This window comes from Osmia lignaria, chromosome 5, assembly GCF_051020975.1.
Source record: "Osmia lignaria lignaria isolate PbOS001 chromosome 5, iyOsmLign1, whole genome shotgun sequence".
Taxonomy (NCBI): domain Eukaryota; kingdom Metazoa; phylum Arthropoda; class Insecta; order Hymenoptera; family Megachilidae; genus Osmia; species Osmia lignaria.
The window spans coordinates 7,135,592-7,150,635 of NC_135036.1; the positions used below are offsets into that span (position 1 = coordinate 7,135,592).

Here is a 15,044-nt window from a genome sequence, read left to right on the forward strand (position 1 = left end):
GCTTATTAATGCCGTCGTAAATGCTGCTTCTGACAGATTTACGAACGGCAAGGCGGCCCTTCGCGCGTGCAATCGTTTATGGTGGTCTGCGAAGTGCATTCTCGGTGCAGCTCGGCATGCACCACGCTGCGGTGCATCGTTGCACGCACGATGTAACACACGCGTGTATGGATGCGAGCTTCGGTGAACAGGCTGCCTAGATCCACTCTGCGTTAAGGTACAGGGTGTTAAAAAAGTCAACCAGACTTTTTAAAATTATTTTCGCTATATAAAGAATAATGAATTTAAAAAAAATGCAAGATTTTGCAAGATGCATTTGCAAGGATGCACTGAAAATGCATTTGGAAATATAAATGCTAATTGCAGTTATAGGGTGGCCTACGATAAATAATTTAATAATTTCCATCGAATTCGAATCAATGATGGTTAATGGTGAATCATGCAGCCAGTAGTCTTATTGTTAAACAAGCTTTGAGTTATCGATGTAGAAATCACGATAGTTGGAGAGCGAATGATGTTACCTAAAGTTCTCCACTGGTCAAAGATACCCATGACAAACAAGAGGACGAGTTACTCATTGTTCTCAATTAGGCACCAGGCGAATCGACTCGCAGCCGGATAGATCTGGATACGCGTGGACAGTGATTCTGGGGATGATTGCCTGAACGAAGGCGTTTTGGTGATCGGATGCATGACGTGTGCTGCAATTGGCTAGGTTTTGCTACCGATGTCGGTCATACGTGATCTATCGTCGCTCATAATTATTCGAACGACCGGGGACGAAGACTTTGAACGCCGGAACAACCGGCATCCGAATATTATACCTGGTATGAAATTATTAAACCTCCCATTTCAACCGGTTTTCATACATCAGGGTGTACTGGGTACAGGACTTCGAAATTAATTAATAGAAATTGAATCAGGAAAAAATTTAGAGTCTCTAATTGATTTCTTTTAAAATGGTATATATTTACACGACTTCATCAACGCTGATAAAGAGTTAATCAAAATGACATTATTTTTGTAATTAATTAATCGAAAGATCAATTTCCATGTAATTTTCATTTATTAAATAATTTTAATTATTCATACCTTCCAGAAACCTGACAAATTAATTCTGAACTATATGCAAATTATGTGTCATTACTAATTAAGCGTAAGAAGATACATGAAATTACATCTTATTATTAGAATCATTCCATTCCCCTGATTATGAATCGAATTTATCTATTTGTATACCGTTCGTTTCCATTTCAATTTGATTCTCATCAATTTTAGCAGACTTTTGTTCGTTGATATCGTTCAATATAATACTTGCAGATGATTTGGGTGATTGGTGCGGTCGTGCCCCATCAAAAAGTGAAATTATCATTGCACGAGGATGTTTTATCGCGCGTAAAATTTACAGGCACATCAATTTATCCCGGCCACGGTTAAGCAGTTGTATCGCACGTAATTATTTCTGTAATTAATACCTCGAAACTTGGCCATTAATTATATTACGCTGTGGTCACTGACACGTTTACGTATATTTCCAGTTGCTCATTAATACGTTCATCAATACCGTTTCGAAAAATTCAACTATTGTTATTAAATTCGTATTATTACGAGCATAAGATACGTGTTTGCGACACCAGTGAATATTTTGTAATAAGTAATCGCATCGAATCTTTCCATTTTCCTTTCACAAAACCAATAATTTGATATTCAATATCTTTTCTTATTATTATGAGATTCAGTACAATATCAATACATCGTTCAAAGTAATTTTTATTAAATAAATAATATTTCTATTTGCATAGTAAAAAGGCAAATATTCAGATTATGCCAGAAATTAACTTCTTACCAAATATATGTAATTAAATACCCGAAGAGGAGCAAAATAATGGTGGAAATGTTGAATATGTAAAAAAATGTAATTTATAATTAAGGAATTATAAATTGCAATGATTTCAATTAATCCGTCAATTTTTAACATAAATGACGATTAATTTACTGAAGTTAGTAACACATATTCCAGGACACCCAGTATCGGAGGCAACTGAGAGCGTCTTGAAAGCCATCGCTGGCCAGCACCAGCCATCCCATCCCGTTCGTAGCAATTGAACGTTCCAACTAAGCCGTTTATGCCGGTCCACGGAGTGCATTCTCGTTGCAGGCCCAGGATGCATCACGGTGCACCATACGCCGCAGCGCTGCGTGCAACGCACTCGTGTGCAAGAACGTGGCAGTTGCTCGGTTGCCTGTGCGAAAGGGGAGATCGGGGCTCGAACGAGTGGCTTCGCGTCCAGTGGGTGGTACCCACACATCGCACGACACCACACGCAACCACCCCCTATTGCACGCACGCGGGGCAACACGCGTGTCATACAGGACGTCAGCGTGTTTCGCGTATCCCCCTTGGTCCCTCGCCGAGCGAACCGAGGCGACGTTTCGCGATAAGCTGGATTCCCGGTGGGTCCCGACGGAGACGTGCTCGACCAGCCAGGCAAAAAGGAGGAATCGAGACCCGATCCGAACTCCATCCAACTGAATCGCGTCCCTGTTACTCGCGGACAACCTTCTCTAATTCGTACTGGAGCAATTGATTCACGATGCCTCTCTTATAATTACTTCGTTTCAATTTTACAAACGAATATGTTACATTCCATCCAATGGTATATTTCACTAGTGAAATGCGAAAAGCACGGAATTTTGCATCGGTCCGGAGGGATCGGTGAGATATCGTCGCTTAGCGTGCTGGACCATGGTACGCTGCTTGTTATCCCATGCTCGCACCGAGCATTAATTACGCCGGATCGATCAGCTTCAACTATGTGTTGTAACAAGTGGTTACGCGTCGAAGATATGGACGGGTGTGTCAAACGTGTTTGATCATACGTATCATTGAGACGTAATTTTGTAATTAGAAAGGCGAATCAATATTTCATTCTAACTTTGAAATTTTAAATTTACCACATAGAGAAACGTTTTCAAACTTGAAGATGATAGAAAAGAAGCAACTTAACCGCTGAAAATAAGTCCCCCCCAAAACTGGGCCACCCATGTCCAAAACAATCCCCGTATTATGTCCGGGCCCGGGTGCCCAGTTTCCAAAGAGCTTCTAATTTCCCAGGGAACACCGTCACCCATCGTGTTCCTTCGGGTTCCGGCTGAAAGGACTGGTGGGGACGAACGGACAAAGGGCCTAAGCGACTCACAAAAGACACCCATAAAATCAACTTGGAAGAGAAAAAAAAGAAAGAGAAAAGTGGCGTGAGCTGAAAGTCATCCCGTTGCAGCGGTCGCGCTCGGTCATGAAAGCCGCGGATCCTGTTCTAGCACTATTAAAAGAAGCCTCTCACCCCCGAGAGAGGTAAGACAACGCGAGCGACGATAGTGCAAGGGGAAGAGAGAAGGTGGAACCCGTGGACACACGGACCAAGTCGTTCCACGTGTGCGATGGAGACAGAACGGCCTCGGTGAGCCTTCCTCGGGTATTAACGCCGGGGAATACATTAGAGGTGGAGGCGAAGCTGTGCGTCGAGGAGGCGGCAACGTGGCCACCATGTGTGATGGTAAAGCTGAAGTTTCTTTCTTGGATGCAGCCGGACATATATCTGCGCCACGCCACGTCCTGCATAAGAGAGAAAGACTAAGCAGAGATGCGACTGCTGCTTGCCTGCTACGTCCGCTCTGCGTCATACCTGGCTACACTGAAAGATACGACCGGGTTACTTTATGATTTTTCAAAGGATCCTCCTGGAATTTTAGCCTTCGATGCGGTTTTGGCCGATTTTTACCCTTTTAACTGAATATGACGATCTAATGCCTCTCCATTACGAGCTCATGGAATTTTGAAGGCAATCCACGTAAATTTAAATTTCATACATTTTCAGCCTTTTAAGCGAGGAGCTAATTTTTCAAGAATGCCATCCCCAATTAAAAGGTGGGATCTCTTTCCTCTACATTGCTATTTTCTTGGAAGAGACCTAGACCTGGACCTGGGTCATTCTGATTCCAAAACACAAATTTTAAGCAGATGGTGTAAGAAAAGAATCGAAACAGGTGTGACTTCGTATCGATGATAATCAAAAATATCGGACACGCGTCTGAAGACTGGACACCGTCTAAACGACGAATCGGGATTTAATCGAATGATCTCATTACGATTGATCAAGAACCAAGACGCTGGATATCATAAAAGCCAACACGTTGGTGAATTATCCTCCGGTTGGCTGGATCCAGCGTCCTTATTTCATAGCTAGCCAAGCATTCTCTAATTATCTTATTGCATTCGCGCGGTCAAAAATGAGGTGCGCGATTACTTTCGACGACTGTTTCGCACCGTTAATGCGCGCGTTAAACTGTTTCGTTGCGCGAAATGGATACAACCGGAGGTGATTCCATAATAATTGCAGAAATAGTAGGAAAATGTAGAATTTCTTTTTTCAGAATCAAATTGGAGGGGATTGAAAAATTCGCACGATCTCTCAGTTCGATGACCAGGGAATGAAAGTTTCGCCACTTTCGTAATTTTCGATGCATTCCGATCGAAAATGAAGAGCAACTGATCGGAGTGACGTAGGTTGAGAGCCACAGACCGAAAGACAGGCAGCAGAAGAGAAGGAACTTTAGTGTGGCATCGGGTGAGAAGAAAGATGGAGGAGGAAAGGGATGGAAAGAGAGAACGATCGGACTAAGATATAGCACGATGAGAGTTGGCTTGGAAAAGGGACACAGCACGGCGAGATGAGGTTGCTGAGAGAGGGGCAGCCTCCTGTCGACCGACAGGGGAGCGGTACAGGCAAAAGGAGGAACGTACGATGGGAAGAGGGTAAAAGAAGGCGAAGGGAGAAACCTCCCGTTGCGCCCACACTGGACTTGAGTTTTTTGTGAAGGAGCACTGCGCGGGCGAGAGGGTGGCGAAGGAGACGAGGGCGACTGTGAGGAACGGGCAGAGCCGTCGGAACGAGGGGATAGGGGAGCTGGCAGGCAGGCGCTGCTCTAGGGAACGAGAAACATACAGGGTGTCCGTGCTAAAGTGATACACTTTCGTTATTTCATAGTAATTAACGCGTTCAGTATGGTACATAACTTGAAACTAATTGTAATAATTAACACTAATTTTCGTTGCTGCCATGCAATGAGATCGCGAGATTTAAAAGAAAATTTGGGGATAAAATAGAACAAATATTTTCCTAAAAAATAAAACTCTTTATAGATAAAAAATAAAATTGAATTTTAGAATTCTTATCTGTGGAAAAGGAATTCATTTTGAAATTATTAACAATAGTATCTCCAAAATAACAGTATAAAAAGAAATTTTCTTTCCTCAAAAACCTTCCACCCATTACACCCCACAATTTCCTTACAAATAATTATTCTCCTATTATTCATAATTATGAAATAACGCGAGTGTATCACTTTAGGACGGACACCCCGTAGATAGGGGATGGAAGGGGTCGATGTGGAAAGAGATAGATAGATGAAAGAGTGAGAGGTGGAGTTAGGGTGAAGGCGGTGAAGGTGGATGGCGCGAGGGGGAGGAGGGTCGTTGCGCTCACGGGAGAAGGTTGTGGGTCGGGCGGAGAGAGAGATACATAGGGGTGCTGGCAAAGGGTAGGGGACTACCGCCCAAGGCTTCAGAAACCAAGGGTGTCTAATGCCGAGTGGACTTTGTTCGCTCGCGAGATGACACACTGTGTACACAAGCTTGCCAGTACATACACAGAAGAAGGTAATGCACGCTCGTGCTCAGGTGTACGTGTGCCCTAATGCAAGTATAACGTATATACGTGTATGTAACGTTGCGCGAAATGCACGCGCGTATCTTGCGTCGATAGTAGCACAAATGGATCGAGTACATGGTGGCAGGAGCCAGCGGTTGTATTAGGTATGAGAGGGAACCAAACGTCAGGCAGCCGTTGCATTATGGTCGCATCGGAAAACGGGACACATACACGTATGTATAGATGGCCGGCTCAGGGGATGGCTGCCTGGCTCGGTATTATAGATCTAATTCGACCGCTTTCAGACACGGATTCGAACGTGATTTTTTGTTCGCCACGGGGAAACCGGCGGGGTTCGACGCTTCTGAAAGTGTGCGGGGGTGTGCGACTGGCCGAGTGGTCTTTGTTCCCTCGCGGGATGACACGCTGCGAGGTCCGCGACCGTGTCGGTCTCGTCGCGATGACGGATATATACGTTCCTGCGGGAACAAGAAAAGGAACTCGTGGTTCTTTACGGCGGCAAGACAGCTTCTTGGATCCGTCGTTTGATTTCGTTGCAATTCAACGCAGCGTCACTCGTGTAGGGGTGGTTTTTATCGGCATTGATTAAGAACTTTTTATTTGTCGTTTGAATCGCGATGGATAAACGGTTTTAGGTAAAATTCGAGTTCATGACGGTACCGAAAATATAATATGTTCCCGGGAAAGCCGTGCGCATCTGCGTAATCATTGATTTTTGGATTGAAAACTGCATTCGCAAACGAAAATCAACGACACTGCATGACTGACACGTGAAACTTTCTTCCCGTTCATTTCATTTCACGTCTTAATTATTTGAAATGTAGTTGTTCGATTTATTTGGGACGAATTTGCATGCGCGGATTACACGAGCGTGTAAAGCTTAACGGAAAGCGTTTCAGACATCGAGTGAGATTTTATCGAGAAGGTAATTGTTTCAGGGGGTCAATAAATTGTCCACGAATCGAGGGAAAAGGGGAGGAAAGGTGGTAGGTGAGCGATCGAACGCGGAATTTCTCGTACACATCGTGACTGGGAGAGAGTGTCGCCGATAGAGACGAAGGGAGTCGAATCGAAAGCGGAAGATCGCACTTTCACCGGAAAGTTTCAACCTTTTTTACACTCGCCGTGTCCCGAAGTTTTCCAACCCCGCGGCAAACTGTTGCTTAGATCGTTATCGCGTACGGTCGGCCGATAAGGGTGGGCGGAACTCCCACCCCTATCGACGCCGTGGAATTAGAAGCGATCTCGATGGTAAAAGGGATGCGGGGTTTTAATTTCGTTCCGTTTGCTTGCAATTTTTCAATTTCTTCACTGATGCTTATTTAAAAGTCGAAAATTGAATTTAAATAATCCCGTGTCTCAGCGGTCTGTCAGCCGGGGGTTAAAATGGTATACCACAGACACTATTTAATTTAATTATTATTTATTTTCAACGCCCTCAAGCCATCGCGACGCGAAACGGAATCGTTTTAAATAAATCATGAAGCCCCTAATAAAATAAATAATTAGTCAAGTGGAAATGGCGGAATGGAAGTCGTCCATCTATCCGAGAAAATGAGTATACACTGGCCCAGAAAGGCAGGAATCGCACGGCGAGAAATTATCGAGCAGCTACTGTACACGACATCGATCAAACCGCTCGGTGTTCCTTTGAAGCTCAAGAAGCGTGTATTTCCTTCAGTTTCCAGTTAAGCCAGTCTCCATGCGAGCGAGCTGGAACAAAGTGGCCGTTGTAAAACCGTGCGCCCCGCGATCCCTCCGCCGGTGTTCCCATAGTCGAAGGTGGACACCGTCGGTGGTGTCCTCCCTTATCAGACCCGCAGGTGGTCGATGCGAGCGTCGTTACGTCGGCCAGCTAATAACTCGAAAGACGGACCATTAAAGAGCCATCGGAACACACGCACCGGAGGCTTGCCTTTCGGATGACGAGTCATCGTGGAACGGTCGCGCGAGTAAGTCGCCACGCACACAAGCAGAATCGCCCAATGATATCGCACAGTGATGCGGAACGAAGAGAGGCATAGATAGATAGAAGAAAGGAGAGAGAGATGGTCGTAGAGATAGACGGCAAGCAACAGAGAGCACGGATCCCGTGCACGTCCACGATTTCCACACGGGCACAGACGTGTCCATAGAGAGATAGGGCGAGCAGTGGTGTGCACGTAACCCTCCTAAGCACAAGCCTAACACACCCGTGGAAGCCCCTTCGGCCGATGAGTACCGGCGCCCCTTGGCCCCTCTCGACAACCGGTGTCCCCCTTCGCCCTAACCATCTCCCACAGCGAAAGGTACTACTCCTCCTCCCTTCCCTACGAAAGCCCTGCTGTGGATGCTCGTGTGCTGCGGCCCCTTCCACCCCTCTCCCTTTCGAGTTACCCGTCCACCGGCCCCTTCGGTGCTCCGATGGTGACAGACCCTACCTTACCGCCTCCGCTGCCGCCGCCGCCGGGTGGCGGGGGCGGGGAGGGTCGGAGTCGAGTCGAACCGGCGAGGGCGCTGGAACGGCAGAAAGGAAGACCGAGGCGGACAGTTGGCCGAAAGGAGAGAGAGAAACGAGAGAACGCGTGAGGAAGCGAGACGGAGTAACCAAGAGTGCGAGGGAGAGACGAAAGGAACCAGGGATGAAGGAGAGAGGGTTGACGCGTTCGAGGAGGACCGTTCGGGGAGTGAGAGCGGTACGGGTCATAGCAGGGCGCGGCATCAAGGATGGAGAGAGATAGAACGAGGGGACGGGTAACGTGGGACGAGGCTGAACGGGGCGGGGGAGGGAAGGTAGCGAAGCACGGGATAGAAAGAGACGGGAAGGGTGTGCGGGGTATGGGTGAAACGTGGAGTGAGGTCGGCGTATAGTTGGGGTGAGGAGATGTGGGGGAGTCGCGAGGAACGGGGGAGCGGCGCGGCCGGAGGTGAGGAGAGTAGTGGAAAGGGTGAGGTGAACGAGAGGGGTGGGGGGTCGCCGCCGCGTCGCCAGTCGTCAGTTTGCCGTGAGCGCCTGTGATGCGAGGACGTTCTATGATTTTGTCTAAGAGCGTTACGCTCTCTCAGCTGTCGCACTAGTAAACCGGGGTTTTTTCTTATCGCAACACGTTCGCGGTTCCCCTCGTCGTCGACATCGAAACGTCAACATCGACGGCGTAGAATAACGATCGTGCGGCTAGCGTGTCCGGACAGATTTCACGACGGTTGAAAATTCGCGGCGTGCGCGAACACGCGACCTGTGCACGAGGAGGAACATCACCGTACGAAACGGAGGCGCGATTCGATCCGTGATCACGAACTTGCCCTTTTGGTGTCCACGGGCGTTTCATCAGGCCCCCAGTGTGTCAGACGATTTCCCAATTTGGAACTTTTACGAACGGTGTGCCGTGTGTTAACCTGTTCCCCTTTGTGATGCTCCAACGTTCGGATCCACCAGCTGATCACGATTCCGCCGGTGTTACATTGGCTCGATGGACTTTATAGAGACGGAGTTGCTCGTCCGTGGAGCATCAGGTACGTGAGCGGAAGACAGAATCGAGCCGGGGGCAGGGTACAGTTTTCGTGCGGGCTCGCCGCCCTTCTTTCGCTCCCGTTCCCCGTCCACATCGGCACCTGCGGCAACCGCGCGGGAATTTTATCGCGTACCGTTTGCGGCGCCGCTACGCGCTGTTGTTGTGCGCGAGCTTGAAGTTAGCCGCGGATCGAGCGCGCGGAACAAGGACAGACCCGGTCGCGCGTTCCCTGCGCCCGCTGAATCGGTGATCGTCGACGAACAACGGAGAACACTTGAGAAAGTTTCACGGGGAAACGTGCCATCCGGAGGAGATTATTCGAAACGGTCCTATCGCGTCTCGTTATCGCGACGAGGAGAGGGCGGAAAATCGAGGAAAGAGAGAAAGAGAGAAGAAAAAGAGAGCATCGAGGCTGCTTTTGTTTTCCAAACGAGAACGGTGCTTTCGGGGGTGCGAGCGGAGAGTCAGGGAAGAAGTTGATAACCACGAGACTGACGGAGAAGCCGGGATCATAGACGGGGCGGAAAGGAGTGGGAAACATCGTTGTCGCTCCACGAGGAGAAGAAAGACACGAGGCGCATCGGGAGTGAATATGTCCGCCAAGCGAAAGGCCACTGCCATCATGCAGCACCACAAGGTGAGTCGACCGATTGCCACATTATCGCCACGTGATCGGACTTGTTCCGCAATACGAGGATCCGTAAGTCAGACGCCGATGCGTCCATCGATCGAATAAGGCCTGATCCGCGCTATCGATCCTCCCACAATTACAACAATTATTATTTTTACGTTCTACGTGTGTTTATACTATGAATGACGCTCGAATCGGCTACGATAGCGAAACACTGATTTGAATGAATCGATAGCACGGATCGTGTCTCTGAAATAAGAAAAAGAATACGCGGCGAGAATCAAAGTCTAAGTCGCAGGGTAACGAGCTCGAGGTTCAAGGTTGTCATTTTCTTGCCACGCGTAATTATACGTCCGTTTATCGAGACGGAAGAATGAAAATCGAAGGACGAGTAATTTTTGTAACATGACCGGGGATGTGTACACGGGACAGTTTGGAAAACCGAGTTTTCCACTCTCGACCAACTCATTATTCTGTTGCACTCTAATTTTTCCTCCCCTCTCCGCGTTTTTTTATTTTCTTTTTTTTTTTTTCGAAGTGGAGTAGCGAGCGTAGCAGTAGGAGCGCGGGCAGCGGGAGGAAGATGAACCGTGCGCGCGAAACTTTTAATTGAAAGAGTTACACGAATTTCGCGGAGGGGACGCGTACCGGAAAAGTTGCGAGGGTAACACTTAACGCGTATTGACTCATTAACCGCCGGCTACATCGTTATTTTCGACTTTTATTTTGCGCAGTTCCATCATCGACTTGCTCCATTTTGTCCGAGGATATTGACAGTTCTGTGTATCGACGAGGATTTTTATGAATTAAATTAATCACTATTAATAATTAATTAATCTTCGCATGAAAATTTCAGGGTTATTTTGATAAAATTGTTATTTTGTTTATCTTTTCAATATCAAATTGTCGAAAATGATATTCAAAATCCGATGAAAAATTACCTCACCTTCGAATGAATTCCAATTTTATTTTTGCACGAGGAAAACTCGCTGAATTCTTAGATTTTCGCGTGACGCTCGAATCGAGGAAATCGATGACATTCGATGACTAGTTTGTCACATGCGACTTATCGCGCAAACTTCTTTTTCTCGAATAGATTAGGCGTGCATATCTCGCGAGAAAGATAATCCCTGGATCGCGTTTCCAGGGAGCACGACCAACCACGTGCATCGATTCAAAAATTCTTCATAATCGAACGCATCGATTATTGATTCGTTTCCTTTCTTTTTCTTATTGGAATATTATTAAAAAAATGGAAAAGAAGGCATCTTATTTTATTAAATAATTCGACAATTAATAATAATTCAGATATAACGATTCGAAATTAAAATAGAGCAAAGATATAGAAACACAATTTGCAATATATCTGGTTATTTACATTTAATGTTGTTCTTGTAATTCCATTAATGCCCGGTGTGTTTTAAGCTAGTTAAAAGGGTGCCAATAGTATCCGAGAGTTATTTTATTATTATATTTGCATATTTTCGATACGTTCGCGGACATCTATTCTAATTAATTGTGTTGAAGGTAATTGACGCGGAAATGTAATTTTAGGGGTGGCGTGTGGATAGGGTGGACGTTCGAAACATCGTTAAAATCTGCGATTAATTGCATATGCCCTGCTGGTGGGTTCGAGGAAATGTTTTGGAAAAAATTGAAAGAACGCGACATCGTATGAAAACTATTTTTTTTATTTGAAAATACGTTCTTTTTTCATTATACACAGATTTGTAATTTGAGGTTCATTCATTTTGACTAGGATTTTTGTTATAGAATCATATATTGAATAATTTTTAGATAATTACTTTTAGACAAGTAAATTATTTCTTTTATTTAACAAACTAGTAATCTACAAAAGGATATTACAAAAACTTATTTATCTTTGCTAATCACTGTATTTTTATTTTTACTTGGGGCTCTCTCCATGGTCCGCCATTCGAGAGTTAAGTACTAAATACGTTAATTACACACTATGATGCTCTAATTCTATTCAAATAATGAAACCCTCGAATCGTCCATATACTAGAAGCATGATTTAAAAAAAGAAAGGAAAACATTTTCATTCGGTTAATCCAACGAGCATCGGAATAAAATCGGTCGGAACCGGTATCGCAATCCAGGTTGCACGGATATTCAAGCTTCGCGAACTCCATTAGCCCATCGATCGTCCAGCTGCATAAATTAATCCCAGCGATGCTGTCCGCGTTTAGTTCCAAAAACCATACACCATCCCGTTAGCGCGTGACGGTGTAACAATGATCGATCTGAAAAGTGTGCTCGTCGCGCGAAACCCTTTGAATCTTTCACGGTGCGACGCCCTTTTGTCCACGTTGCCAGCGGAATTTGAAACAATTCCGTCGGTCGTGCAGTTTTCCAGGATAAATTCCGAACGAATTGCATTCGCGATTCGTCGAGCGGAACGAATGTTTTGCTTCGACGTTACAATTAGGATTAACAACATCGCTCTTTTATTTCGAACAACGACACTCGTTTCCCTGATTATTATTTTATTATATCGATAAGGGTTTATATAACAATCCTGCGTTTGTATGGTTCTTTTCATTGAAAGGGTAATCTTTTGGTTCGACGCGTATTAACCCTTTCGGTCTTGAATTCTTGACACTCAGAATAAAAATATTGTTCGTAACTGCCATAAGAACGATAAAAAGAATTTGTAAATCGTGTAAGTTTCGGTGAAATTTCGCCAACGATGTTGAAATATTTATTTTTCTTACGATCGTGTCTCAAATTCAAGCGCTGTTTTGCTTAAAAATATTTTCAAAGTTGCCAAACCCGCATGAAAATCTATCATCTTAAAAATTTCTGATGAAACCCGCTCGATCCAGCAAAGTTAATAACAATTATCAAACTATTGTTTCAACCTGCCTCTGTTTACCATCGTTCTCCATTATTTGCTCAGACATTTAGAAGAGAAAAAGAAGCAGAGCTTCTCCGATGTTACCGTACCACTGCGTACTTTCATCATTGTCTAAAAAACATTGCAAACATCTGTCGATTCCGAGATTAGAAAAAAAAGTATCGACGAGTCATCCTATTTAAAGAGTTCTTCGTATGTTATGTGCTATACTGGAAAAGAAGCCTGCAAAAACATGGTGCACTCAAACCGAATCCTTCTACCTGTCCAGTGGCAGAATTATTTATTAAATATAAAAAACCTACAAATTTTTTAATTTTTTGGAGTAGAATTTAAATGGTCTTGAATTTAGTAATTTGTAAAAAAATTAGGGATAAGTAGGAAATTGTTGGTACCTATTCCAAAACAATTTAACACGTTCTGACCTAGTTAGGTAAATCTACCCCTACTAGATGGGCGGTAAAATTTAAAGAACTCGTAAAATTGCTTGAGCGTGAAAGAACACGAAATCTGATCCCCAGAGGGAGATAAGGACTTGAAACACTAAGCCAGGGCTTCACAACAAATGTTTCCTCTATACGATACATTGAAATAGAATTTTAAAACAGAGTACAGTATGCGGTCCTGAGAGCCATTTTTGTCAAAAATGCTCCGTATCCTAATATTTTAATTCACGATCTTTCATTATCTAATTTGAACTGCACCTGCTCGGGTCTGAACGTGTTAATTTCACAATTCGTAATTAATCCTTGAACAGGGCACCTGAATTGATAATGACATAAATTTATAAAAAATATAAAGAATATTAATCTAAAGTTAAGTGTATGCTTGTCAATGAAAATGAAAATAACGTGAAATAGAAAATTGAATGAAAATTGGGGCTCTCTCCATGGTCCGCCATTCGGGGTTGAAACACTCCACGACATAAGTCGCGGTTTTTCTTGAAAAATTATTGAAAAATTATGACATATCGCGTAAGACAGGGAGAAAATGAAGGAAGAATTAGCTAGAAATAATTTGGTCTGAAAAAAGGACGACGAAAGTGGCCGATACGATAAACGGAACGAAAAGGTGCGAGGGAGGGCGCGATTCCGCAACGAAGAGAGCAACAGTAAATACCGGTGGCTGGTTTGCTCGGTGGCGCGCTAGTTAGATCGATCCGATCAGAATCGAACCGCGAAAGTCAAGTTGGAGTTGAGGTAGGTTCGGGACGGCAACGTCCTTCTTCCTCCATCGGTATCCTCCTCTGTTCTCCTCTTCGTTACTCCGTTCCCTCTCTCATCGACTTCCCCTCCTTTGAATTAAACAAGGCTGTCTCGCTCTGGCGCCTATCATTTCTTCTCTTTCCTGCTTATCATTCGTTGAATCGTTTCTCCTTCTCTCGGTTTAGCCTCGCTCTTGCTCCTTCGCGGTCCAACAGGTTATATTTTTCCAGCTCTCTCCCTCTGCCCGTCTTTCTTCCGGTCCCTTCCTTTTTCCCTTCTCGCTCCCTTCGAAAACCCTGTTTTTCAGTCGCGCGTACGCGCGTACACCCCGGTCTGCCAATCAATCTTTCCCCCTCCCCCCCTTTCTCCAACCCTTTCGTTTCCACGACGGACCGTGAACCTTTCTTTCCCGCTGGATTCACAAGTTTTTTACGCTTGCGCCGACCGGATGTACGCCGGCCACGTTTCGAATGCAACCACCCCCTCCTCCCCCGCAGCGATAGGAACCCCTTTTTCAGCCGCGTCGATCGCGCGGAGAACGAGGTAATTAGGAACGAACGCGCGCCCGTGATCGTTGCGATTCAACGTCCCAGCTTCGAGAGGAATCGCGATTCAAACGCGGCTGTGTCTTTCGAGTGTGCTCCTCTGTGCTAACGTTTTTGTTTGATCACCGGCTTTGCTGGATTTGCGGTTCCACCTTGATAGCAGATTTTCGGTGATGTTGTTTTTCGCATCTCGCCGCGGTGCATTTCAAAACGATCCCGGTTACCGCATTCATTCGGATGCACTTTGATAAACGTGAAAACAAAGTCTACCTGTTCGATTTTCTATTAATATCGATATCGTACAATGTTTATATTCTATCAAATTTGAAATGGTCACTCCAATGGCACTCGTCCGCGTTAAAAACTCGCGCGACTTTAGGCGATGAAATGAATGTCGATAAAATGAAATAAAAGTCGGAGCGAACACGTGTACGGGACGTGTTTGATGTCTTTGGATCGTGAGAAACACAACGTACGTTAGATGTGATCCCGAACGCAAGAGGTTAAAAGCTAAACTAACTGACTTCGTGAAATAAAAAGCAAAGGAAAGTGATGAGTCTGCTTA

At 45.1% G+C, this 15,044-nt stretch overlaps 1 protein-coding gene across 6 annotated transcripts in view; it reads left to right on the forward strand.

Annotated features, from left to right (window-relative positions):
- The window catches only part of LOC117605063 (nucleolar protein 4-like), a 116,641-nt gene that overhangs the window by 43,656 nt on the left and 57,941 nt on the right, over window positions 1-15,044 (forward strand). For 3 of the 6 annotated variants that reach the window (XM_034325886.2, XM_034325888.2, XM_034325890.2), the window contains exon 1: window positions 8,696-9,860. The exons of 1 other annotated variant lie outside the window; for it this stretch is intronic. Coding sequence is in view for 2 of the 5 variants with exons in the window: in XM_034325888.2 (XP_034181779.1) it covers window positions 9,816-9,860 (45 nt within the window). In the remaining 3 variants the exon portion in view is untranslated. Of the gene's footprint in view, window positions 1-8,694; window positions 9,861-15,044 lie in introns of those variants that run through there. 2 more of the 6 variants (XM_034325887.2, XM_034325889.2) reach the window with 1 other exon arrangement.